General features: G+C 42.9%; 3 protein-coding genes across 4 annotated transcripts; 2 read left to right on the top strand and 1 right to left on the bottom strand.

Annotated features, from left to right (window-relative positions):
- The first annotated feature begins 2,126 nt into the window (after positions 1-2,126).
- On the top strand, positions 2,127-6,725 carry LOC101772404 (malate dehydrogenase, glyoxysomal). The gene is made up of 9 exons (XM_004963234.4): positions 2,127-2,346; positions 3,146-3,361; positions 4,301-4,615; positions 4,713-4,802; positions 4,914-4,997; positions 5,475-5,510; positions 5,599-5,688; positions 5,803-5,897; positions 6,443-6,725. Exons 1-9 carry the CDS (start codon positions 2,254-2,256, stop codon positions 6,513-6,515), a joined length of 1,092 nt encoding a protein of 363 aa, XP_004963291.1. The 5' UTR covers positions 2,127-2,253; the 3' UTR covers positions 6,516-6,725.
- Positions 6,726-10,211: 3,486 nt separating this feature from the next.
- Positions 10,212-13,768, bottom strand: LOC101771720 (anthocyanin regulatory Lc protein). Of its 2 annotated transcripts, none has more exons than XM_022825075.1 (4): positions 13,639-13,768; positions 12,427-13,100; positions 11,471-11,857; positions 10,212-10,480 (listed from the first exon to the last, which is right to left on the bottom strand). In XM_022825075.1, the coding sequence occupies exons 2-4, from the start codon at positions 13,093-13,095 to the stop codon at positions 10,379-10,381; spliced, it is 1,158 nt and encodes a 385-aa protein (XP_022680810.1). In that variant the 5' UTR covers positions 13,096-13,100; positions 13,639-13,768; the 3' UTR covers positions 10,212-10,378. The 2 variants fall into 2 exon arrangements, with proteins under 2 accessions (XP_022680810.1, XP_004963288.1); XM_004963231.4 differs by having other exon boundaries at positions 12,427-13,113; positions 13,639-13,745.
- A 6,791-nt stretch (positions 13,769-20,559) lies between these two features.
- On the top strand, positions 20,560-24,269 carry LOC101771325 (ADP-ribosylation factor-like protein 2). The gene is made up of 6 exons (XM_004963230.3): positions 20,560-20,758; positions 21,221-21,434; positions 21,628-21,738; positions 23,159-23,321; positions 23,489-23,569; positions 23,869-24,269. Exons 2-6 carry the CDS (start codon positions 21,370-21,372, stop codon positions 24,004-24,006), a joined length of 558 nt encoding a protein of 185 aa, XP_004963287.1. The 5' UTR covers positions 20,560-20,758; positions 21,221-21,369; the 3' UTR covers positions 24,007-24,269.
- The last annotated feature ends 109 nt before the right edge of the window (positions 24,270-24,378 follow it).

Raw genomic sequence — 24,378 nt, 5'->3', positions numbered from 1 at the left:
TTACAAAGATTCGCTAGCAATGTGGTAACCCGCTAAGGTTTCAGGTCGAAGTAGAACATAGCAGTCCCCTAGTGGGTATAGTGTCTTAGCCAAGCCCACTTCCCCCGAGAGCGAGTGCTATATCCCATCAACGCATCCCCTCTTGCCCTTTCGGTAAGATTACCCCAAACTAGAGTTTCTAATTATTCAGCCAAGACCAGAGCCATTAGTCTTGTGGTAGCACTGTTTTCCTGGGTGGTTCTCCATGTTCCGATTAAACAATAGTGATCTTGTATTAATAAAAGGTATAACAGAAGTAAAGCAAGATTAAACATTGAGTTTAGTTAAACCACCATATACCAAGTAAGCACTAAGCATGAGCTACCCAAGATAAAAGGTAAACCTGGTTGGTCAAGGCAAATGTAGTTTCAATCTAGGCGAACCTTAATTGGGACCCATGAATTTAATCTTAACATATGCATAGCATAAATGTTGAGTACGAGAAAGTAAAGATGTATAGGACGGAAAAGTAGTGATCAAGGACACGACTTGCCTTCTTGGCCTTGCTCCTGCTGTTCGTACTCCTCGAAGGCTTGATCTTCAAATCCCTCGAACTGTTGAACGTCTACACGCGTCACACGAGCACATACAAGCAAACATGAGCAAAATGTAAGAAACAGTACACCAATCACAATTAAACAGAGAAAACAAGCTTGTAAAATTGATCTATGCTTTAAAACGAACACGTGGATATAAAGGACGCGAAAAACGGAGTTAAGATGCAAAAGATATGATTAAAACAAGATCCAAGGGCTTTTCTGCGAGAAAAACAAAACTCCTAGGGTCAAGCTGCGAAAAAAACCGAGGACTTATACGTAATTACGCGTATAAACCGAAGGTTTAACGCGCAAAAACTCCAAAACGGACGGCGGGTTGATTTGTAGAAAACTCAGGGCTTAAACCGAAAAACGCGAGGGCAGATCTGTAAATATTTTCAACGTGATCTGGACCGCGGGTTGATTTGCGGAAAAGGCGAGGGCTTAAGTGAAAAAGAACAGCGGCGCGACGCGGTTGACCGGTACGCGGTTCGGTTGACCCGCTGCGAGCCGTCGGATCTGGATCCGACGGTCGCGGTCGTCGGCGGTAGCGCGGCGGCGACGGCGAGCGGCGGCGGGGTCGCCGGAGTTGGCCGAAACGGCGCTCCGGGGCTCGGTTTCGCACGCGGAGAACACCAGAAGCAAGAGGAAAGCACGGCGTTCTCGTTTTGGCGGTCCATGATGACCGAGGCTCACCGGAGGGCGGCGCTTGGCGGCGGAGAAGTGGCGGCGGCGCTGGAGCTTGCGGCGGCTAGGGTTTCGGTGCTGGCGCGGGGTGTTCAAGGCCGGGGGGGGGGCTTAAATAGGGGCGGCACGCTTGGAGATAGGGGCGGCCTCGGATTTGAACGCCCGAGGAAATCGGAGCGGGGGCGAGGTGGTTGCGGAGGCGGCGGAGTCCGGCGCGGTCGGGGGAGGAGTCCCGGCCGGATACGGCCGGAGGACGGGGATGACGGGTGGGTCCCACCCATCAGATCGGCGGAAGGGGAGCAGGCCGCGCTGCTTCGTGGGCCGCGGAGGAAAGGCGAAGCGGTGGGCCGAGCGGGCGAGGAGAGCTGGGCCGGCGAGGGAGAAAACGGAGCGGGGAGTTTCGCGGGCCGGCGAAAAAATGGAGCGGGCCGACGACGCTGCTGTGCGGCTGGGCCGAAAGAAAAGGAAGAAGGGGAAAGAAGGGTGTGGCCCATCAGAAAGATAAGAGAAGAAAAAGAAAAAGAGAAAAGTAAGGTTTCGAAAATTTGAAAATTGAATTTGAAATTCAAATTTGATTCAAACTCAAGCAATCAAAATAAATGCACCAGCATGAATGTACAATAAACTCCTATGATGAATTAATTAAATTTGGAGAAAAAAAGAAAATTAATATGCCTAAGAATTTTAAATGACATCCTAATTGAACCAATTTTAATGAATTTGAATTCTTTAAAAATTTGGGTGTTACAATTTCTCTGCCTTGATCTAAATTATCTACGAATCTAAAAAAAACTAAATCAACCTATATTTTGGGACGACAGAGTTTCTCTGCGCACCGCCCGCCTTCCTGCCCATACGGCCCATACCATAGCACAACCAACTCCGTCGGAAACGTGCACGCATCGTCCCGCGAACACCTTACTACGTTTCGCAACAGACACCCTCTTCCTCTTCCTGCGAGACTCTCTGCCTCTGCAACTCCAAGGCAACCATGGAGCAGCAAGGGGCCGACGCGGCGGCGGCCAGGCGGATGGCCACGCTCGCCTCCCACCTGCGCCCGGACCCCGCCTCCTCTCACCCTCAGGTTCGTCACCGCGTTCTCCCTTTTTCCTTGGGCCCCTCTCCGCTTCGCCTGATTTGCCCGGGGTCCTCCGGATCAGGGAGTGATGGCGGACTGCTTGGTTTCGCTTTCACCGTCGCCTGCCCTTCCCGTCTCTAGAACCTCCTAGTCGCCCAGCTTTCGCTGTGAATTCGGGCTTGCCGCGGAGAACCAAGCTCCGTCCGACCCGCCGTCAATGGTCAAGGGACTCGTCTCATTTGCCCGGCGAAGGCGGCCGCCGCTCCACGAAAGCTGGGATCTTTGGCGTCAAAGGACGATCCTTTTGGTCCGGGGGGCCCCGAAATTTCTCTCACAGTCACATGGGTACTGATTTGCGGATGAACGATTCGTGTGCGCAAATGAGCACAGTGCTGATAAATAGTAGAGTCCGTTTCAATCTCGTATCAAATACCATCAGGAATTACATCAATCCATAATTTTTCTGCTTAGCTGTTGATAGTTGAATGCCAGTACCTGATAAACCACACATGACACACACTTCAAAGTTCTAGCAAACATAACTTGAATCTGGCAATGAACCCAAGCTGTCCCTTTTGGGTACCTGCATATTTGATTGCCACCGGCCTGTCTTAGTGATTTTAGAATTGTGTTCAAGTTAGTTCTCCTGATAATTATACCTGGTATGGGCTATCTACGAGTTTATACCTTCAGACTTGAGTCTAGGCTCAGCTGTACCTTAAATCTTTTGATTGATGTACTGCCTTCTTCTCTGAGATCTGCTTTAACTATCTGCTAAATTCTCTACCATTGCTTTGTTTTCAAGATGGAGGAGGTCTCCCTCCTGAGGGGATCCATTTGCCGTGCAAAAGGGGCGGCGCCAGGCTTCAAGGTCGCAATCTTGGGCGCAGCTGGTGGGATCGGGCAGCCACTCGCGCTACTGATGAAGATGAACCCTCTTGTTTCGGTGCTCCATCTATATGATGTCGTCAACGCACCTGGTGTCACGGCTGACATTAGCCACATGAATACTGGTGCTGTGGTATGCTTCTTGCCATTGCGTGTATCCCATTTTTTTTATAAAAAAATCATTTTAAGAGATTCTGGCAAATTCAGAAGATAGATTGACACCAGCATGCTAGTAGGCCTTATTACCATTAGTTCCTTTATGGACTCTTAGGTTAATATTTAGAGGATATAAGTGCTGCACGTAGGTCTTTTTACTGCACTTGTGACTCTTAGGTTAATATTAAGAGCATATAAGTTGAGATTAACCAGCTTGCTGTTATAATTCTTTAACTCATGAAAAAAATAAAATTTCCCTGTGAAATTTACCTGGGAGTTGTGTTAATCATGTCATGTCAGAATTTCTACTGAAAGCCTTGAAAGAGACTTAGTACCTGACCATTCAGTGATAATTGTTCAAATCTCAACTTATACAGTCACATTTTTAGATAATGGAGTAACAAATCCCAGCCACTACCTACGGAGATGTGCAGATCCGTTTCTTGTTACTAAGTTTTTGGTATTATGTGGACTGTCTTTCCACACAGCCAGTACACCATCTCTGAACATTAGAGGCTTAACAATATGAAAAGGTTCATTATAGAAAAAGCCTTTCTATTGCTAAACTTGCATCCATTCCTAACAGAGATTTTCACTGTAGCTGTCTCCAAAAGGCGGCATACAGTACACATAATGTACCCGTCCCACTCCCCTGACCCTTCTGTAACAACACTTAGAAGCGAGTATGTTGTGTGGCCCTGAACAGAATCTGCATAGGAGAGTTAATTTTGCCTTGTTAAAAACAACATCCTGCTTGCAGTTTTTTCTAACAAGTGTGTAACTATCCTTGGATTCAGTTTTGTTAGTTCTGAGATTTTCTTGAGTGCCCTCTGCATTTGTTCTGTTATCCATTGGATTCTTGAATCGTAAATGCTAGTATTACTGGATGTACTTACTTAGGTTTGAGATTCTACAGGTGCGTGGATTCTTGGGCCAACCACAGTTAGAAAATGCTCTAACTGGGATGGATCTTGTGGTAATTCCTGCTGGTGTCCCTCGGAAACCTGGGATGACAAGGGATGATCTGTTTAACATCAATGCTGGAATCGTCCGTACTCTTTGTGAGGGAATTGCAAAATGCTGCCCTAAGGCAATTGTGAACGTGATCAGTAATCCTGTCAATTCCACTGTTCCCATTGCTGCTGAAGTTTTCAAGAAAGCTGGCACATATGATCCTAAGCGCCTTTTAGGGGTTACAACACTTGACGTAGTGAGAGCCAACACTTTTGTGGTATGCGCTTCAAATCATAAGCAGAGTTTGCCATGGTTCATTATGGTGATACTAGTTTCTATATGGTTAATTTCTATGATTCACCTCTGTTTTGCAGGGAGAGGTTCTTGGACTTGATCCCAGAGAAGTCAATGTTCCTGTCATTGGTGGGCATGCTGGAGTTACAATATTACCACTCCTTTCACAGGTTAGGACTTAGGAATAATTGGAAGTGATACAAAATTATTGAAAATTATTTCACAGGTCTGGAAATAGTAGGGGATCAATTTCAATTTTCACCATTTTATTTTATACATAGGTGAATCCTGCCTGCTCACTCACGTCAGAAGAGGTTAATCACCTCACTTCTCGCATACAGAATGGTGGGACAGAAGTAGTTGAGGTATGCTTTTCCTTGCCGTCTAATTCTGTATCTCTTATACACAAGGATGAAAGAAAAGTCAATTGCACAGGCCCTTTTGCATTTCCTCAGCCCTAGATCTACTATGCGCACTGGTTTTATCTGTTTAGTTCTATGATTAACAAAGCTGAAAAAAAGAATTGGCATGCTTAATTTTGAGAGTATAAGAGTCAGATCACTAGTAAAATGGATATATGAACGTCTGGACTCTGGACAGTCATTATATTGGATATACAAGACTAATTGGGTGCGTATATGCATATCAATGGCATCTTCATGATGTTAACTGCAAGATTAGGTGCATGGCTTTTTACCCATATGCCAGGTGCTAGGTTTTGGTGTTACTAGTTTAGTGAAGGTCTCATACTTCTCTCAATAATAGTTCTGGAAACTGTTCTTGACTGTAATGCGGTCAATACTAAAAAATCATTTTTTTATCTCATACCGTATATGTTTCAGGCTAAAGCTGGAGCAGGATCAGCGACTCTTTCAATGGTCTGTTTCTGCCACTTGTATCAAGATTAGTGTCCACAGTTTGTAGTTTGTAGTGCTGGTTCAGTTAACATTGAAACTTGCTTTGTAGGCGTATGCAGCTGCTAAATTTGCAGATGCATGCCTGAGAGGACTGCGTGGTGATGCCGGAATAGTGGAGTGCTCTTATGTTGCTTCTCAGGTTTCTTCTTTCGTGTATACTGAATATAATCATGATTCAATTTGTGTTTTAACCACCTTCACTAAATAGTATTTCTGATTTGTGAATTCTGTCTTCCTTGTCTTGTGATTGAAGGTGACGGAGCTACCTTTCTTTGCATCCAAAGTGCGGTTAGGGCGCTCTGGTGTTGAGGAAATATTGCCACTTGGGCCATTGAATGAGTTCGAAAGGTCTGCACCCTCTACTTTTGAAACTTGGAAGTATTCCTGTTCCCGGCATGCATTTAGGATAGATATTCTCTATCAGTCAACACCAGGGGCAGGCAACTGCCTCAGCGAATTTACTTTGTCTGAAATTTGTGTTCATATTACTCTTTGTGAATCATGATTGGACCCTTCATATGGTAGTAGATACTGACAATAAGCCAGTTTCATGAGTTCTTTTCTGCTGGACATGGACCTATGGCTCACAGTCAGTAACACTGTCATATACTAGAATATAGTGATCACAATCATAACATTGCCAGATTATATTCAAACCTGTTTCAACATACCATATTTACAGTGGCGGATCTGTGACCTGTGCTGCCTGGGTTCCAGCACTGGTCCTAGGCAAAAATTTACATGGAAACTGCAGAAATATTAGACCCAAAGATGAGTTGCAACATGTTTTAACTTGCTCAGCTCGGGGCCTACCTAGTCCAATCCTATTTGATATCATAGAGCTCTACTGATCTACATACGCTTCATCTTCATCACACATCACTATCATGCAGAGCTGGTCTTGAGAAGGCAAAGAAAGAGCTGGCCGAGAGTATCCAGAAGGGCGTCTCTTTCATCAACAAGTGAGACCGGCCATCTAGCAGATGTCCAACCCCAACATAGAAAGACATGTGCTGTGTTTTGGCTTCCTGGAAAGCCTTGCTGTAATTTCTCTGTAATACTGTGTACATGGCGTGAATAACCTACACGGCTGTACTAAAAAGGATAAATATGTGGTCGCCGAAAAAAAAAAGGAAAAAAAGGAAAGTGTGGTAATAAAAGTTGCTTCTGAACAGATGGGTCTGTCTCTCTGATGTGTGTTGCCCTATGCACCTTATCCGATTGACTGTATGATCTCAATAGAGATCTTTACATACAAGATTGGATGAGGTGAAAAAGGATGGTTTCTAGTATTCACCTAACGACAGCATGTAGAAAAGAATGGTGATTTTATTTCATGACAGCATGCCTGGTACAGTTGGATCGTTTGTATCCGCAGATTGTTAGTGCTCGATGTAACCAGATGCAGTGCATGTTTGGCAGTAGCGTTGCTTTCATTATGCAATGCAAGAAAACAATGTTATCCTGGCAAAGGTTACTCCTATGGGGCTGGAGAACACTGTACGTACGCTGCTCGATCCAAAGCAAAGCATGCATGAATCTCAGCAAGAACCTTTAATGGCGACCGAATGCAATAAACAATCTGGAGATCAGGGCAAGTGGTTGAGTTCAGTGACACAAGCTTTATTTAGCTGGCGATCGAAATAGGACCCAACTAAACTTTAGCCGGCTAAACATTCATTCCTTAAGCTGGTTTACCCTAAACTAGCCTAAACCAACAAAAGACCAAAACACCCTCGCTCATTCCCAACAGAAATCACTCCAATCAATGCGACATGGAGCCGTCCAGGACCTACCGCCGCCGTGGGGGCCGCCGCCGGGGTTGGAGCGGCGGCGCGTGAAGGCGAGGTGGTGGCCGGCGTGGAGGGGTGAAGCGGCTCTAGCGCAGTGCAGCGGCCGCCACCAGCATGCGACGAGAGGCGCGGCCACCCGCGCGGCCCCAACGTGGATTGGCGGCGCAGCAAGACGAGCGGCAGGACGGCGACGCGGCCAGATGGACCGGCGGCGGGTGCTGCCGGACGACGGGGGCAGCGGCTGGTGCGGCCGGATGACGGCGCGGCAGCATGCGGTCGAGCGGAGGCCGAAGGGGAGGGAGGAGGAAGGAAGGAGGCCCAAGGGTAGGATAACACCCCAGCTAAACTTTAACTAGCCGACTTTTAGCTGGCTAAAAAAACCTCTAAACACTGCAACTGATGGTAGCTTCGCTGCCTTAATTAGTCACATCAAACCCGTCACGGGGGGGTTCGTGCGTGATCGTGATGAGCTACTCCTCTCCTACAGTTAAGCTGCTGGGTCGGGTATCAAAGCAGCTGCAGATGCCACATGAAAGCTAGCATCATAAAAACCGCAAAAAATATATTATTACTAGTGACCACTGACGACACTGACTCTCTGATATGGGCAAGAAGGTATTTTTTTTTCTTTGGGAGTAGATTCAAGTTTTTTTGGTCCAGTACAATTAATTCAGATTGCATCTTCAACTGAGAACCATCTCCAGAGGTTGCTAGTTTTCACTCAGCCAGCTACTCCATCTAGTAAAAAGTTGAGCATCCTTTAGGTTACTTGCAAGGCAACCATTATAAACTTTGATTGCAATTTTCTTTATAATTTTTAGTTTTGATATTTGAAATGATATCTGCCTTGCAAAGTAGTTTTTATAGTAGTATATTTTTTTCTTCACCCTAAAAATTAAATATATTACGAAAAAAATAGCAGTCAGTTTGGGGACCGCGCGTGCCAATGTTTAAATCAAAAACTTATGTGTCAGTTTGACCAGTAGATATTATATATATATGAATGTTAGTGTCTGGTCCTCTCTTTCAGTAGTCTGGACCATCGATCTTTTTTAGATTGCACTTCACTTAGAATGTGGAATTTTTTTTTAAAGCGTGTACTGCATTATATTGTTTTTTTTCCTTCAGAACTTCTGCAATACAAGCATTCAAGTAGGAGAGGATGTGCTGCCTCCATCAGATCTGATCTCTGCACTTACGGCTCAGAGCTCATGTTCAGTTTTGCAATATCGATGGATGACCAAATCATTCAGGGCACAGCCATGCAGAAAGCTAACGGCGTGTTCGTTTCTTTTTTCTTTTGAGACGATGATGGAGCTTTCCTTTTACTACAGTCAGCTATGCATGCAGCCAGTCACAACTAAACACTTGAATGGCGTGTACCCTGCAGCCTCCAAACTAATAAACTTTCATTGGCAATAATAATAAAATATTCCAGGGCAGCATGGCTAATCCACCAATTATTGAAACCTGCTTCCAGCCATGCATGTGCCCAATTGCCTACTGATATAGATGTTATAGTATACTTTTAACTAGCTTAGCTTTAGCTAAACTAAAGTGTAACTTTTGCACTGATACATAATAAACAAATTAATATAATGGTTTCTTATTTTATACCAAAACGATAGTTTCTTATTTTAGGCGATCAAAAGTTGAAAAGAATATATAGTTGCTTGAGATCTGCTGATCTGCCAACTGATCTCAATTCAGAATATTTTTTAGTTCATGTCCCTCCAGTTTGGTACTGTACCCTTTGTGTCATTAGAGTATTTCTTGTCCGGCAACGACCAGACGGCCGGGTCCCCAGAAGAAGGAACGAAGATGGTGTGTTCATCACCACGATGCTTCCTCAAGGAAAAAAAGAATAATCCAATATATGATTGCAACAAATCTCTCGAAATCGTCGTTAAGGCTGCTAAATCATCATGCTTTATTCCTTGATCACGTATATTAATGTGTACACACACATGATCCATGACATGATGGTATATATTGGTATGCAACAACTGCAGAATATATAATACAATTGCATGCAGTACCTGATCGATGATCATATCTTCGATCTTGGCTTGCTATGCCAACCAAAGACATGTTGCATTTTATGCAAACAGTACTGTGCCAACTTTGCACTGCAAATCTCAACAGCTTTCCCTGTATCTCACCACAAAAAACAATTGGATCGAGAGATCTTTAATTTAATTAAATTTCTGACCGGAGCTTCCGTATCTTCAGTACGTGCTGTACAGATCACGCGATATCTCTTAAACAAACGCTACATAATTAAAGAGCGTCTAACTAACACGTACAGTACTAAACCATACACCTTTATAATATTTTTTTTCTTTTTGTGAGGATCAGACGACCTTTATACGATAGAAATATATATTTTTCTTTTGGATGCATGACTGATGACTCATACATGACTCAGAGAAGATTGCATACCTGATTATATATACTAATTTAAAACAAATCCAGATTGATGGTTTTCTAAAATAAATGACGTAATTATTTGGTATAAGATCAGATCGAGATCATATTGGATTTGTTAGCCCTATTCTGATCCAGCTAATCGTTGTATTTTCCAGAAATATTATCGATAGCAAGTGTGTACATATATATATGAAAGGGTTTGATGCAGACATTTTAACTTGCAAAAAAACAGTATTAAATAACATGCATGTTCTCTTTTGACATGCATGAAGCAAAAGGTCATTTTGATGCTCTCATCAATGATTTTGATTGAGCAACTGCATGAGTGTACGGCTAGGCCGAAACTTGCAACTTGTGGTTGAGAAATCGATCCTCGTCATTGATCAACATGTTGATGCATGCCATCTTTTCGTCATAGTTTACCTGATGAGAGTTTCTGTGTCTGATCTCATGTTATTATATCATCAGATAAAGAGGCTTAATTGCGTGCTCAATTATTTGATGCCCTTCACCTCATGGATGGAGAGAAGCATGGCTGCAGTAGTGATCCTCTTCTTAGTTTTTTCCCCCTAGGAAATAAGCTAGCTAGCGGTTGTTGTCTACTTTCTATCCTCTTGTTTCTTCAGAACTGCTGCTGTAATGTTGGTGTAGCACGGAGTTAATACTTCTCACTATCTCATCCACTGTGGCAATGAACCCCTCCTCCACCTGAAAGACAGTTGAACAATAATCTGATCAAAATAATGTGTTAAGTATCATTAACATCATATATACTATCATCTCAAACAAAAGATAATATGATCATCTTTGTACGAAAATTGTTACCCAAGCAATATGGCATAGAATGGTAACTTTTCATAAGTCAAGGTATCACTCTCAGTGCATAGTATTAGTGTGTTATGTTGGATATTATTGGTTGAAGTCGGATCACATTGTCCCCTTAAATTGACATTTTATATTACAAAAGGGATGTGAAAGCAGCTTTTATGCATTTTGACATTTTACAAATTGTCACCCCACCCTTTTGACAGTTTCTTCATATCAACTATCTTCCCACATCATTTTGTTTCATCTGCTATTATTTCAACTACTCAAGCACACCGGCCCGAAGTCAATTCTTTTTATAAACTTTTTAACAGACGAAAATTTCATCTGCCAGCTGACTTGACCAATCCACAACTAATGAGCGCCTAATATTTTAACTAGCAGTTCATGCCAAATACATGCATATATATTGCACCTTGTGCAATTGCCTTTAATCCCCTAACACATCTAAAATGTTTTTACCCTAAATATGTAGTAATTGTGTTTCCTTTTTATATATGCCTAATCTTGTTTTTTCCTCGTGTAATCATCCATTGATCCCTCAAGATCTACCATGAGTGGAGTACCTTGAGAAGAAGAAAAAACACATGTCCATACAATGATAAATGTTATTAAATAGAGGAATACCCATAAGGTAATAATATCGAAATGGTGCACACTACTCAAATTAAAGACAGTACATATATTATAATATTAGCATTATTTGCTTGCTCTCTAGTTGCATGCATATGCATACTAGCTTGTCGGTTGTTGCCCATGAATGCATGCATGGTGCAATTGATTAATTGATTGGTATTTACAGTACGTAGTGCAGATCGATGGATCCTATGATGATTTTTTTAAAAAGAAATATGATGAATTATTCATACTCGCCTTGGCTGTGATGGTGATGATGGCGGTGGAGGCGGGGAAGGGCATGACGTTGGTGTGGGTGATGGAGAGGTGCATCTTCTCCACCTCCGATATCACCCTCACCAGAAGCCCCCTCGCGTTGCGGCAGTGGATCCGCACCAAAACGCTCTTCTCCGACAGCCGCGCCTCGATCTCCGGCAGCTGACCGCCGTCGCCGCCGCCGCCGCTCGCCATGATGGCCTCGTCCTCGGGCTGCAGGTGGCACGGCTTCTTGACGAGCACCGCCGACTGCACCATGCTGCTGCTGCCGCCGGCGCTGTGGGCGCCGTCCTCCTCCAGGGTCTTCACCTTCTCCTGCAGCTTCCTCACGTACTTCACCGCGTCCCCAAGAATGGTCGCCTTGTCCATCTGCAACATCAAGATCATGATGTAGTTAATTAGTGATGATCCAAGTAATTATAAATGATCCATGCTTGCTCCATTACCGATCAAGTTATTATAATAAGTGCACTGTAGTAGCTGAAATTTTCCTAGCATAATACAATTTTTAACTTTGAAATTTGTTCTTGAAACCAAGAATATATGCGCTCCATGCTTGCACTTTTGCTGCTAAGAACCTAATCTGCTAGGTGCTAGCTCGCTTTTCTTTGTACTATATCAGTAAATGATTGGGCAACAACAGTGCCGGTAAATACATGCACTTTTATTGGGATGATGTACATGCAATCTTGGTCCGATCCAACATGTGAGATTCACCAAGAGCCATGTCAAAGCTGAAAATTAACCCCTTGATGAGATGGCTGAAAACAAGCATGAAATTAAAGAACAAAAATGACAAAAGAGGTAGGAGGACGAGAACAAGGAGAAGAAGAAAATAACAAGAAGGAGAAGATTATATCAACAACTAGCTATCTCATGACAGCTGATAGCTGAATCAGTCATCAAAAAAGAAAAGAAAGAAATGGTGAGCTAGTAACCTTCTTGAGCTCGGGGATGACGGTGGAGAGCTCGATGAACCGCTGGTTGATCTTCTCCCTCCGCCGCCGCTCCGCGATGATGTGGTCCTGCACTGGACCCGGCGACGACGATGGCGCCGCAGCAGCAGCAGCAGCGGGCGCCGCGCTGCCGCCCCCTCTCCTCCCCGCCGATGGCAGCTGCACCGCCCTCGCGGCCACAGCGGCGTCCGGCAGCGCGGCGCCGCCGCCGCTCTCGCACGCTGCTGGCTGCGCCGCCGCGGCGCTGAAGTTCCAGCTCATGGGCCTGCTGTTGCTGCCGCCGCCAAGGCCGGTGGTCCTGGAGCGGGCGGTGTGGGGGGACCACCCGGTGGTCGCGTCGTGGTCCATGGCAGCGCCTCCGCCCGGGCTGTCGCCGGAGCTGGAGCTGTTGGTCCGGTGGTCCACCTGCACCGTCAGGTCGCGGACTCGGACGCTGGCGGCCACGGGCTGGGGTTGGGTCTGGGGGGCTCCGCTGCGGAGCGCCTGGAGCGACGGGAAGACAGCTTCACTGTTTCCGGCGGCGCCGCTGCCGCCGGCACCAGCTCCGTCCTGGTATGCAGAAGCTGCGGCGGCGGCGGAGGGCTGCTGATGGTGCAGCTGGTTCATTGCCCACTGGAGGAACGTGCTCGAATCTTCCATATGTCGATCCATAATTCCTGTCCCTGATGACTGAGTGAACAAATCAGAAAGGATCTTGAAATCATCAAAAAATCATGAAGATGCAGTCAACAACGAGCAAATCAAGAAATGATATTTGTATGGAGAAGATTAAAATCGAGGGCATCTGAGTCTGATGATGAGAGAAGGATGAAGACGATGATAATTAGAACCAAAAGGCAAATGAAACTGAATCAATTAAGCTGCTACTACTGCAATAAGTGGTAATAAGCTGAGCTCTCAATCTGAAGACAAAGGCCAATCAATCAATCAGTCAGTCAGTCAGTCAGTCACTGCTGGTCAGGTTCAGGTGCCCAGACAGATCGGCATGCAACAACAGACCGTCAGCAAGCATGCATGAGTATCCACATGCAGTAGTACTTGAAGAACAAATAATCCAAAGAAATCAAAAGGCAATCAAGAACAAGCTGGCCAAATAAGATCGGAAAGCTAACTCCTCAAAGAAGAAGAGATCGAATCAAAGAGATGAGGAAGAGATATGGATGCTGCATGGGTTGCCGGCCAACCAACAAGTACCTGCAGATGGAAGAGAGAAAAAGCTGGTGATGCCTCTCGATCTGCAGCTATCTTCTTGGAGCTAGCTAGCATCCAGAGAAAAAGACTCAACAAGCAGCAGGAGTGTGCTGTTTGGTAGATATAAGGACCCCCTGTGGGTTGCTGGACACATATGCCCTCCCTTCTTGTCAATGTCCCCACTCGCCTCCTCTATGATTACTTTCGCCCTCACATAAAATATTAGTTTCCTCGCCGCTGTTGCACCGTGGCCTAACCCTCCCCAATATTATACTAGTATTAGTATAGGGTTTATATACCTGTCTTTTAATTAATTTACACTACTTTCACAGAAAAGAAAAGTTAGCTGCCGATGAATTGCTGATATGCTATGCGTGTGTGTGAGGCTGGGCCGGGAGCTAATAATATAATGAAAGCATTGAGGTTTTTTTTAGAAAATGGATGAAGTTCCGACCTCTGACACTGCTAGCTAGCTGCGACTAAAGCGTTGGAGTTGAAGCAATAATTTCACTCACTATATGCATGTGTACGTGCTGATGATGAACAGCTGAGGAGGGTATGAGCCACTATAGTACGTTACTGGTGGCTGACACGACACCGTGCATATATGATGCATACAGATGTGAAATTGAAGATTGTACACGACCTCTGCGACGCGTGCCGTTTGCTAGCCATATATAGAGATCGATGCACGGCATAAACAAGTAATAACACGCATATTCAATTCTACTGCCGTATGTTACCATTGTGTGTGTGTGTGTGTGGATGCATGGTCCAAGTCAACTGGAGCTAGGCCGGTTACGTTTTTCTATTGAGCTAGTGATTTGTACTTTGCACTTTGTTAATTGTGGAGGCTCAGTGACCGTTTCTAGGGTTCATACTATAGCAGCATGTGCATGATGCATTCATATATATGAAGGAGCTAGCTAGGCACTTGATCAGCTGTGCATCTGACATGTGCTTTATTTTCGTAATGTGAGCAGTGAACTCTTCATTTTTGAGTTGTGTTGGACGACTCCCTGAAATTTTTAAACTACTAAAATTTATTACTTGAGCATGCATGTGTTTTTTTTATTATGTATTTCTCTGTTAATTATATGACAAGATCGGCGACGGCGAGGAACAAGTTGATCTGATGGAGGGATTAATTAATATACGATTGTCATTATTTATAATATCAACATTGTCCCCATGCATGCCCTATCAATTGGAAGTGCTTGCAAAAATTTTGTGTCATGTGGTTTGTCAATCAGGATATACACCAGCACTGCTACCCTTTTTTAAAAAAAAGACATATATGACGTTTATTGGGACAAACTAATTAGCTTAAAAATGAACAAAGTTGTTACTATTGAGTTGGGCCCACATGCTGTTGGACAGCTCGACCAGCTTCTGCAGTCCGCAGGTCCAGCATGCTGCATGCGCAGCACAGTGCAAACATCCCATGCATGTCGTGGTGATCTCACCATGTACATGCTTGATCTCACCAGTGCCCTCGCTAATTGTGTTCTCGCAATAACAGCTAGCCCTGTCGTCTCATCAGTCAGATGGAACCTAGCCCTGCGAAACAAAGTACTACCGTCCAGCTAGTAGCAATATAATTAATTTCAGTTCTATTAATTACTCCCTCTATTTTAAATTATATCATAGGTCATTTTGACTTTTTTAAATATTAGATTTTGTTATATATCTAAATATAAATGTATATATACGTGAATAGCTAAAACTATGAACCTTAAAATAAAGGCCAAAACAACGTACAATTTGGATTTGGAACGGAGGAAGTACTATTAATACTACTGAATCTGCAATTTCAGTGCTACCATAGGAATATATATGAAATGCTACGTAAGCTCAACTCAATTCGTATATATTGAAGTAGTCCATGTAACCCTGCTTCGTGCAAAAGGGTTAGCCCAGAGACAATATCCAAATAATTGAAGATTGATAGAGAGCTTAATTAAGTGGCGAAGAAATTAAAGGTGGCCCCATCGTCTTGAAAAAATTGAAAACAGACACGAATAAAGTGCCGTCATATGGATGTGTACGTATAGCTATCCGTTTGTTGTTCATCTCCAAAGACTTGTTTTCCTTTTTGCAGAGTGTAGTTGGTTAGCAGACGAAGAAGCAACAGGAACACAAACGTGAAACACACATGAGGAGATCAGAGGATCTTGACTCTTGTGCTCTTCTTCCCCCACCAAGGAAAAGTTATTCAATTGCCGGGAAACAACTTAAAGCAACCTGATCTCTGATTGGTCGCTTTACCCTTTACTAATCAGTGACGATGATACAAAAGGGACATCTGCTATATATTTTAATTTTCATCCTACGTGAAAATCTCCACAACACATATATAGAGATACGCGTCTGCATGCATGAGCATTACTAATTTAACCTTACCAGGCCACCAGCGTGTTATTTTAATGCTGCCTGGTAATAAGATCGATCAGGGCACCTTAATTTTAATTTGTTGCCTGAATTTTGGCTCACCAGCTTCTACTCTGCCTGCCTTAATTTTCCCCCAAACGTTTTCCATTACACATATCGACGACCCTATATATCCATAATAATTAAGGGGGTGTTTGGGAACACTCTATTAAAATTTAACACCTGTCACGTCGGATGTTTAGATGCTAATTAGAAGTACTAAACATAAGCTAATTACAAAACTAATTGCACAGATGGATTATAATTCGCGAGACGAATCTATTAAGCCTAATTAGTCCATGATTTGACAATGTGGTGCTACAGTAACCATTTGCTAATGATGGATTAATTAGGCTTAATAGATTCGTCTCGCGAATTAGCACAAGGTTCTGCAATTAGTTTTATAATTAGCTCATATTTAGTCCTTCTAATTAGCATCCGAACATCTGATGTGACACTGTTAAAGTTTAGCACCTCGTATCCAAACAACCACTAATATTTAAATATTTACACAATATATTAGGGCATCGAAACCACAGGCGTGTATGGTACGGATGTATATGGTATATAATACTTGTACACATACGTACTCGATCTTGGGATACCTATCTCAGCAAAAATATAAAAACTCAAACGCCTATCGGTTGCCGGTGGGACAGAGGTTGACAATAAAATCGATCGGTCGGTTTCATCGAGGCAAGTGGGTGGTGGCATGCAAAGTAATCGATCACGTGCCTATATACATTAGCATGCGTGCTTATGGAAACGTTGTACAAATTGCGGCTGTTAAAAAAGATAAAGAATTTATACGCGCGTGCTGAAAATAAAGCAGCTTATAGTTTGGCACGTAGAGCTAGGCCGGGACCGAAAAGATCACACGCTGTGACACGTACTGATGTGAAGCCTAACCATGCTTTAGTGTTTTTCTTGTCTTTAAAAAAAATGCTTGGGTTATTTCTTCTCTTTCCAAAAAAAAAATGCTTTGTGGCACACAGACACGTAGATGAAGCGTGTCTGTATATACAGGCACACAGATCTTTTCAAGCATGCACGTTCAGTTGGTGACAGTTCAATTGGCTAGCTGTTTCGGCTTTTGTGTGTGTCTGCATATACTGAAATGAAATTAACAAGGCTAACAAGACAGCAAGGCTAATTGAGCACAGTGAAATGAAATTAAAATAAAGCATATCAGCATCAACAACACAGGTCGATCTCGACGTTCTGCAATGTACTGTTAGCTGATCGAGAGAGAGGGTACACGTGCGCGCCTGTGCGAGACAAGCCCACGTGGCATGGCAATTGAAGCCGGGCCCACGAACGAAAGCAGCTGCAGCCAACACTATCTCCAGTCAATGCAACACTGTCAGCCAACATGTTCAGCTGGCGATTCAATCAGAGCTAGCGGTTATTTTTAAAATAACAACAATGCCCGCTGTCATGTAAGAAAATGTATTAGCTAGCCAAAAGATTGCATGCAGGAGCAGGTAATTATACCTATCCATTTCACAGCAGAAATTAATTAATTAAATTAGCTCTCATATACTGTTGAAAACGAGATCAAGATTATGTCGATTATTATATCTTGTCGAATAATCTTCAACAATTATGCGATCCTCCATTGCTGATCGAAAAGGTGTCAATCGATGGATTAACAAGACATATGCATATATATAGGAGCATGGTATGTAATCGATCGTCAGCAAATCATGGAGAATCCCTTAAAGTAGAGACGAAGCTACTGTCATCATGCAAGATTAATTTTGTTGTTATACTTAAATCCAAAAAACTGTTGGTTCCAATCAGGAACAGGATGCTGCAGGATCCATGGTGGGCGCGTAGACCTCGAGCCAATAATCTCGGGACATGGCTGTGATTAAAAATACCATCTGGAGTTGATTATGCATTGGTTGGCACGTAGTTGTAAGAGTAAAGTACAAGTTGTCACCTTATGCATTGGAACTGCTATATATACTTTCTGATGATCACTAGTTGAATTTTGCAAAAATTATATGTAGTTCCTGTATATCCACAGCAAATAAATAAACTAAATCACAACCAAGTAATTAATTAAGCCCACGCATGATTTGCTAAATCTTCTCGATCTTCAACGTTCTAATTAAGGAGCCTATTATATTGATTGGACAAGACAACATTATCTTCTGAAGATCACAATAATATATAGCTAGGAGCATTGTTGCATTATTAGTCTTTTGGCACATCTATATCTTATCTGGATAATGATAGAAATAAACATATATACTTATCTGGATAATACCTTTCTTTTCTTTTTTTTTCCTTTTTTGAAGGGAATAATATATGAGTTAGCTTGCAGTAAGGATAAGATTTCACAATTAACTAGTTACACATGGAGGAAATATAGCACGTGTGTGCGAAACAATCCTGCGGTGTTGGTATATTTAACGATCTTGATAAGGAATAACCCTCTGAATAAACAATTAAAGTAGGTGGTAGGAGTTAGTACATTAATATATATTATCTCGTGTGGCTGATCTTGGATAAATATTTTACTTATTTAACAGTTGTAAAGAAATCTAGCAGCACGCAGCAGTGCTAACAACCAAAGAAAAAACATCTCCATGATCCGCTGCATCATATACACATCACACGTACGGTACGAGAGAAGATTACACATAGTATCCGAGAGAGATTTAAAAATAAAGAAAAGGTGGCATTGGCAACAACTGATACTGGTCGTGGATTATTTCTTTTATTATGATGGAGAGATATACATAAATGGACTGTGGATTTGGAGTTGTTTATTTGAGGGATCCGATCAGTAACCAAGCTAAGCTAGTATAGGGATCACGAGATCACCGGACGAGATCGCGCTGGTTTTCTTTAAAGTTTAAGAAAAAGGGATTTGGTTTGATTTAATTTTTCAACTACACGACACGAATATTTGGATCATCAAGAGTATATTTGGATCGATCGTACGTGCATGTCTTGAGATTTTAAATTTCAGCAGCGGCAGCAGCAACAACAAGAATGAATTTTGATTAGTTGGGAACTTGCATTGCATTGGGAAGGATTTGTTAATAATCTGGCTGCTGCGTGCCTTCTCGATCGTCCTGCTTGCGTTGTGGGGTACATGAGGACATGGCCATGGCCGCGTGATTCCCCAGTACGGAAACTGATGCACGTACAGTTCGTACCTGCACTGCTTCTGTATAGATTACCAGTAGTTATACCACCGGACCTGCAGTCTGCAGAGATAAGATAGTTATATGGTGTGCCCTGCCTGCCATACCCAGGCGTACAGTCTCATGTAATATAATTTTGTGGGGAGCACGGTAGCTGCTTGCTCTATAAATATATGATATATATATATATATATATATATATATATATATATATATATATATATATATATATATGATATATATATATACACACACTCGTAATCTATCCGTGGTTACTTGGAGGTGTTTGGTGATACCTCCTACTAAACTTCAACACCTGTCACATCAGATGTTTGGATACTAATTAGGAGTTGCACAGATGGAGTCTAATTCGCGAGACGAATCTATTAAACCTAATTAGTCCATGATTTGATAATGTGGTGCTACAGTAACCATTTACTAATGATAGATTAATTAGCCTTAATATATTCGTCTTGTGAATTAGACTCAATCTGTGCAATTAGTTTTGTAATTAGCTCATGTTTAGTCCTCCTAATTAGCATCCAAACATTCAATGTGACTCTATTAAAGTTTAGCACCTCGTATCCAAATACCCCTCTACCTCGTGCAGTGACGGTATTTTTTTTTAGCACATGCAGTGACAGTAGTAAGTAGGTACTAGGTGGAGTGCTGGATCGCTGGGACCCGCGCAGTACCCAACGCATAAGTAGGATGTGACCATCTTAGTAACTTTTTCTTTGTATTTTTCCCACAACCTCGTGAGGAAAATGTGAAATTATTTTATATTTTAAATACTAGATTCAACACTTTTAAATCCAGATCAACATTTTCGAACTAACTAGCTCAATATTTTATACGGTTGAAATAGTATGTTCAACATTTTAAATACTAAATTCAACATTTTTAAATCTAGTTTAACATTTTCGAATGAACAAGCTCAATTTTTTTACATTAATGTTGAAATAGTATGTCCAACATTTTAAATACTAGATTGAACATTTTCTAAATCTAGTTTACATTTCGAATGAACTAGTTCGACATTCTATACGGTAATGTTGAAATGGTATGTTCAATATTTTAAATATTAGATTCGACATTTTTTAAAATCTAGTTCATTTTATACAATAATATTGAAATAGTATGTTACAACATTTTAAATACTAGATTCAACATTTCGAATGGCAGGCTTGAGACCCATATCCAAACTGGGCCTTACAAGACGAGCATGGGATTTTCCCCTCGAAAAGGAAGCGGGGGCCGGGCCCAAACAAGAACGAAAACACTGCATTCGGCCCATCAAAACCAACTCGCAACTAGCTAGCCCACCGCCAACCATCGTCGGTCGCCGTCCTTCAGATTTGGGCACAAGCTGCATCTCGCCGGCGACGGCCGCCCGCGAGCAGGACGACGGTTCGCCTGCCAGAGCCCGGAGGCCGCGCCACCCCGATCTCGACCCCGCGACTTTTACTCCGGGGCCAGGGCGACGTCGCCGAGCGGGGACGACCGCCTCCTCCTCCTCGCTTCTAGAATAGGTGCGCCAAAAAAAACTAAGAAATTCTTTCTTCGATGGCTCAACGTTGACTCACCTTCTTGCGCTAGTTGAATGGATGTTTTCCTATGCTTTGTTCACTCCTTTGGGTTTTGGGGGTGATTCGAAACAAAGTTGTGCCTGGACGCCTGGTAGGAATTATGTTCGGTCGATTGCAGCACTCTGAAGGGTGCTCTTGCGGTTCCTGTAGTTTGAGAATGAAGCTGCTACCTTCGAGTTTTATTACAAGAGTGGCCATTTCGTGTGAGACAAAGTGTATTAAAAAAATCACCGATGTGAAAATTCCGTGCCAACTTACGTGTCTTGTAAAACTGGTTTAACAAGATTTGAGATTTGTTCCCAGCAGAGGAATACTGCTCTTTCTGTGTAATTTAGAGGCAAGCTGAACTGTTGTAATGTTGTTTCTGTTTGTGACATTGCGCACCTGTGTTCAATCGAACCATAGGGGGATGATGCTTGAATACCTGCTGATAGTGACCTGAGCGACATCACAAACAAAGACTGGCTCTACTGCATTGAAGAATTCAGTACTCTTTCAGCCTCTCTCTTTATGTTCCTTGCCTCTTGACTCATCTCCTGGGCCGCCCCTCCAAGATGGGTCTCCTTAGCATCATCAGAAAGATCAAACGCAAGGAAAAGGAGATGCGGATTCTCATGGTGTAAGCATTTTCCTCTGATTCCAACCCCTTTTATTTCTCCCATGGTCCCAGCAAATACATGCTGCTGTTTATTCTTGGGTTTAGATGCAGTCTCTGTTTGCTTTATGCGTTGAAGGATTCCCATTATCGAGTTCTTGGCTCACGTTCATGATTCTTTCTGCTTTTCGTTGGGTCAATGATGTGATAATTTCAGGGGCCTGGACAATTCAGGTAAGACAACGATTGTGCTGAAGATCAATGGGGAGGACACCAGTGTAATCAGCCCCACCCTTGGCTTCAACATCAAGACCATCAAGTATCAAAAGTATGTATTCCTTTTGTTGTATAATTAGCTTTGGATAACTATTTAGTTGCTTAGATGATTGTAATGATATGCTATACAAGGAAATCACTGTTTGTATTTAAAGTATTCTGAAGAATTCAGTAACATTAGAAGCCCCACACATGCAATGCTAGTATCAACCATAGAGCCATGGGTGGAGCTTCTTGATGGCCAAAGGGGGCCATGGCCCTTCCTGGTTATACAATTTGCTAATAAGCTAAGTATCCCTATTTGCTTACAATAAAAAGCACAGAATTAAGCAGTTAAGTATCCTCTGGAAATTTGTTGAAGTTCCACCACTGCATAGAGCATCCAATTTTGAGTCGATTGTAATGAAATTGCTAGAGCATTTTTTTTAGGATGACTCTATGTTAGATCATTTTCCTGAACTGTTGGAAGTGTGCCTACTCTGCACCTTTTCCTATCCTTCTGGACTTACTAGCCTTAGTATTCACCAAAGATAAACTTTACATGACCCTTTCACAATGCAAACATGTGACTTTTAAATTATTGATGAGGCAGTCATAATGTTAACAGCCATAGGTAGAAAAATATATGCCCCTGTGGCTGTGCCTAGCCAAACAGTAATTGTTAGCTAACGGTGAAGGTTATCCAGCTACATTACCTCTCCAGCAGTGGCATAGATATAATATTTGTTTGGTGGTTCTTATGTTAATGCTTGTTTACCAAGACTGAAAGCTATTTTGAACTGTATTTTGGCATCAATGTCAGCATAAGCAAGCTAATGCAGCAAGCTCCGATGGAAGCAGCGCTGTCTTTAGTTCTGGTCTTATGGGAGTCAAACGCGCAATTTTTAATTTTAGATCCCTTTTTCCTGAAAAGAAATTGCAGGAGTGCATCTTAAAGGAATATGCCCGGAATCTGAACGAGCCCATCCAGGAATGATTGGTTCGATCCAATCAATAACACGACAGTTGTGTCAGGATCAGGACCGTTTGCTACATGAATAGTTCATACCAGGAACCAAACACAACCTAGCTAGGAATAGGAAAATGTACAGAACCAGGTCGGCCCCCTCTCAGCACACCTGGCTATTTGTGAATTTCAGATACACTATAGTGCAATATTGACAGCAGAAACTGAATGCATCCTCCTGATGTACTTGAGTTGGGAAGTTCTTGAGGCATGTCCCTGTTTAGGACAGTACTATAAGTAGTCAAAAATTTCCTTCTGAAAACAGCTTGGAGTTGTGGTTTCTGCTTGTAGTGTTCAATCAACTGCAGTCTGTTGCTGTTAGGTCATATAGGTGAAAACTAGATATATTTGCCAAAATTTCAACTGCTTCTTGGAACTCATAGTGAATTGGTGATGAGAAATGTCATGGGTACAGCAATGATTTGTCACAAATTGCTGCAGATTGACGAAATGGTGATTGTCGCAGGTACTCCTTGAACATTTGGGATGTTGGGGGACAGAAGACGATCCGCTCATACTGGAGGAATTACTTCGAGCAGACTGACGGCCTGGTTTGGGTGGTTGACAGCTCTGACATCCGGAGGCTTGATGACTGTCGAGCAGAGCTCCACAATCTACTGAAAGAAGAGGTGCATCATCTAGTCAGCGATGCTAACAGTTAGCTTCACGCTGATCACTTTTGTTGGCTCAGAAGTCTAAAGTCGCCTGAAAATGATGCGATGTTCATTGACTTACTGTTCACCATCAATGACTCTTGCAATCGCGCTTGTCTTGTGTGCCGTAATCTTGATTGCAGAGACTAGCCGGAGCTTCGTTGTTGGTGTTTGCAAACAAGCAGGACATTCAGGGTGCCCTGAAACCAGCAGAAATCGCCAAGGTACTCGGGTCTTCTGGCGGTGTTTGTCAAGTTCATATTTTTTAGTATCTACTTGTGTGCATCTAGAATTTATAATCGTTCACTCGAACAGCGCCTTGCTAAGATTCTCAAATCAGACAATAATTTAGTTGAGCGTTGAGCCACCATATTTCGACATCGAGATCAGACAAGCAGTGTATTACTAGTATAGACAGCTTATTATAGCACAGTTAGCAGTGTTCCTGCTGCAGCCGTGCACGTGCGAATTGCGATCGTTGGAATCCTGTTGTGATTTGGTTGGTGTGGTTTTGGTTTTTCAGGTCCTGGATCTGGCGGCCATGGAGAAGAGCCGTCACTGGCAGATCGTCGGCTGCAGCGCCTTCACCGGCGACGGGCTGCTTCAGGGCTTCGACTGGCTCGTTCAAGACGTCGCCTCGCGCATCTACGTCCTCGACTGAAGACACTGCAGCTAGATCCAATCTTCCTGGTGGAATCTCGATGGGATGGGAGTTTCGAGTTGAGGATTGTTGGGCTGAGACTCGATGCAAACGTGACTGAAAAATCCAAATCTCTGCAACTTACTGTTACTTGTTTTCGTCATGAAAAAATAGTCCAAGTTGGATTCTGTATCTGTGATGGCATCTGGAGGCTAGTGGAATTCATGGATTAGCACCATACGTGAGGATCTTTGTCATGATTAGCACAAATCACTTTTCCCCCAGATTTGTGCAACTTTTTCCCTGATCTGCTCGCTAAAGCACTGCAACATTTATCTCAGTGCTGTTTACTTTTTACAAATTAGAATATCATCCACAACACTCAGAAGCAAC

Source organism: Setaria italica, chromosome III (genome assembly GCF_000263155.2).
Source record: "Setaria italica strain Yugu1 chromosome III, Setaria_italica_v2.0, whole genome shotgun sequence".
In the NCBI taxonomy this organism is placed as follows: domain Eukaryota; kingdom Viridiplantae; phylum Streptophyta; class Magnoliopsida; order Poales; family Poaceae; genus Setaria; species Setaria italica.
Note: the sequence above shows the minus strand (reverse complement) of the source record. Positions and strands in the feature narration are given on the sequence as shown.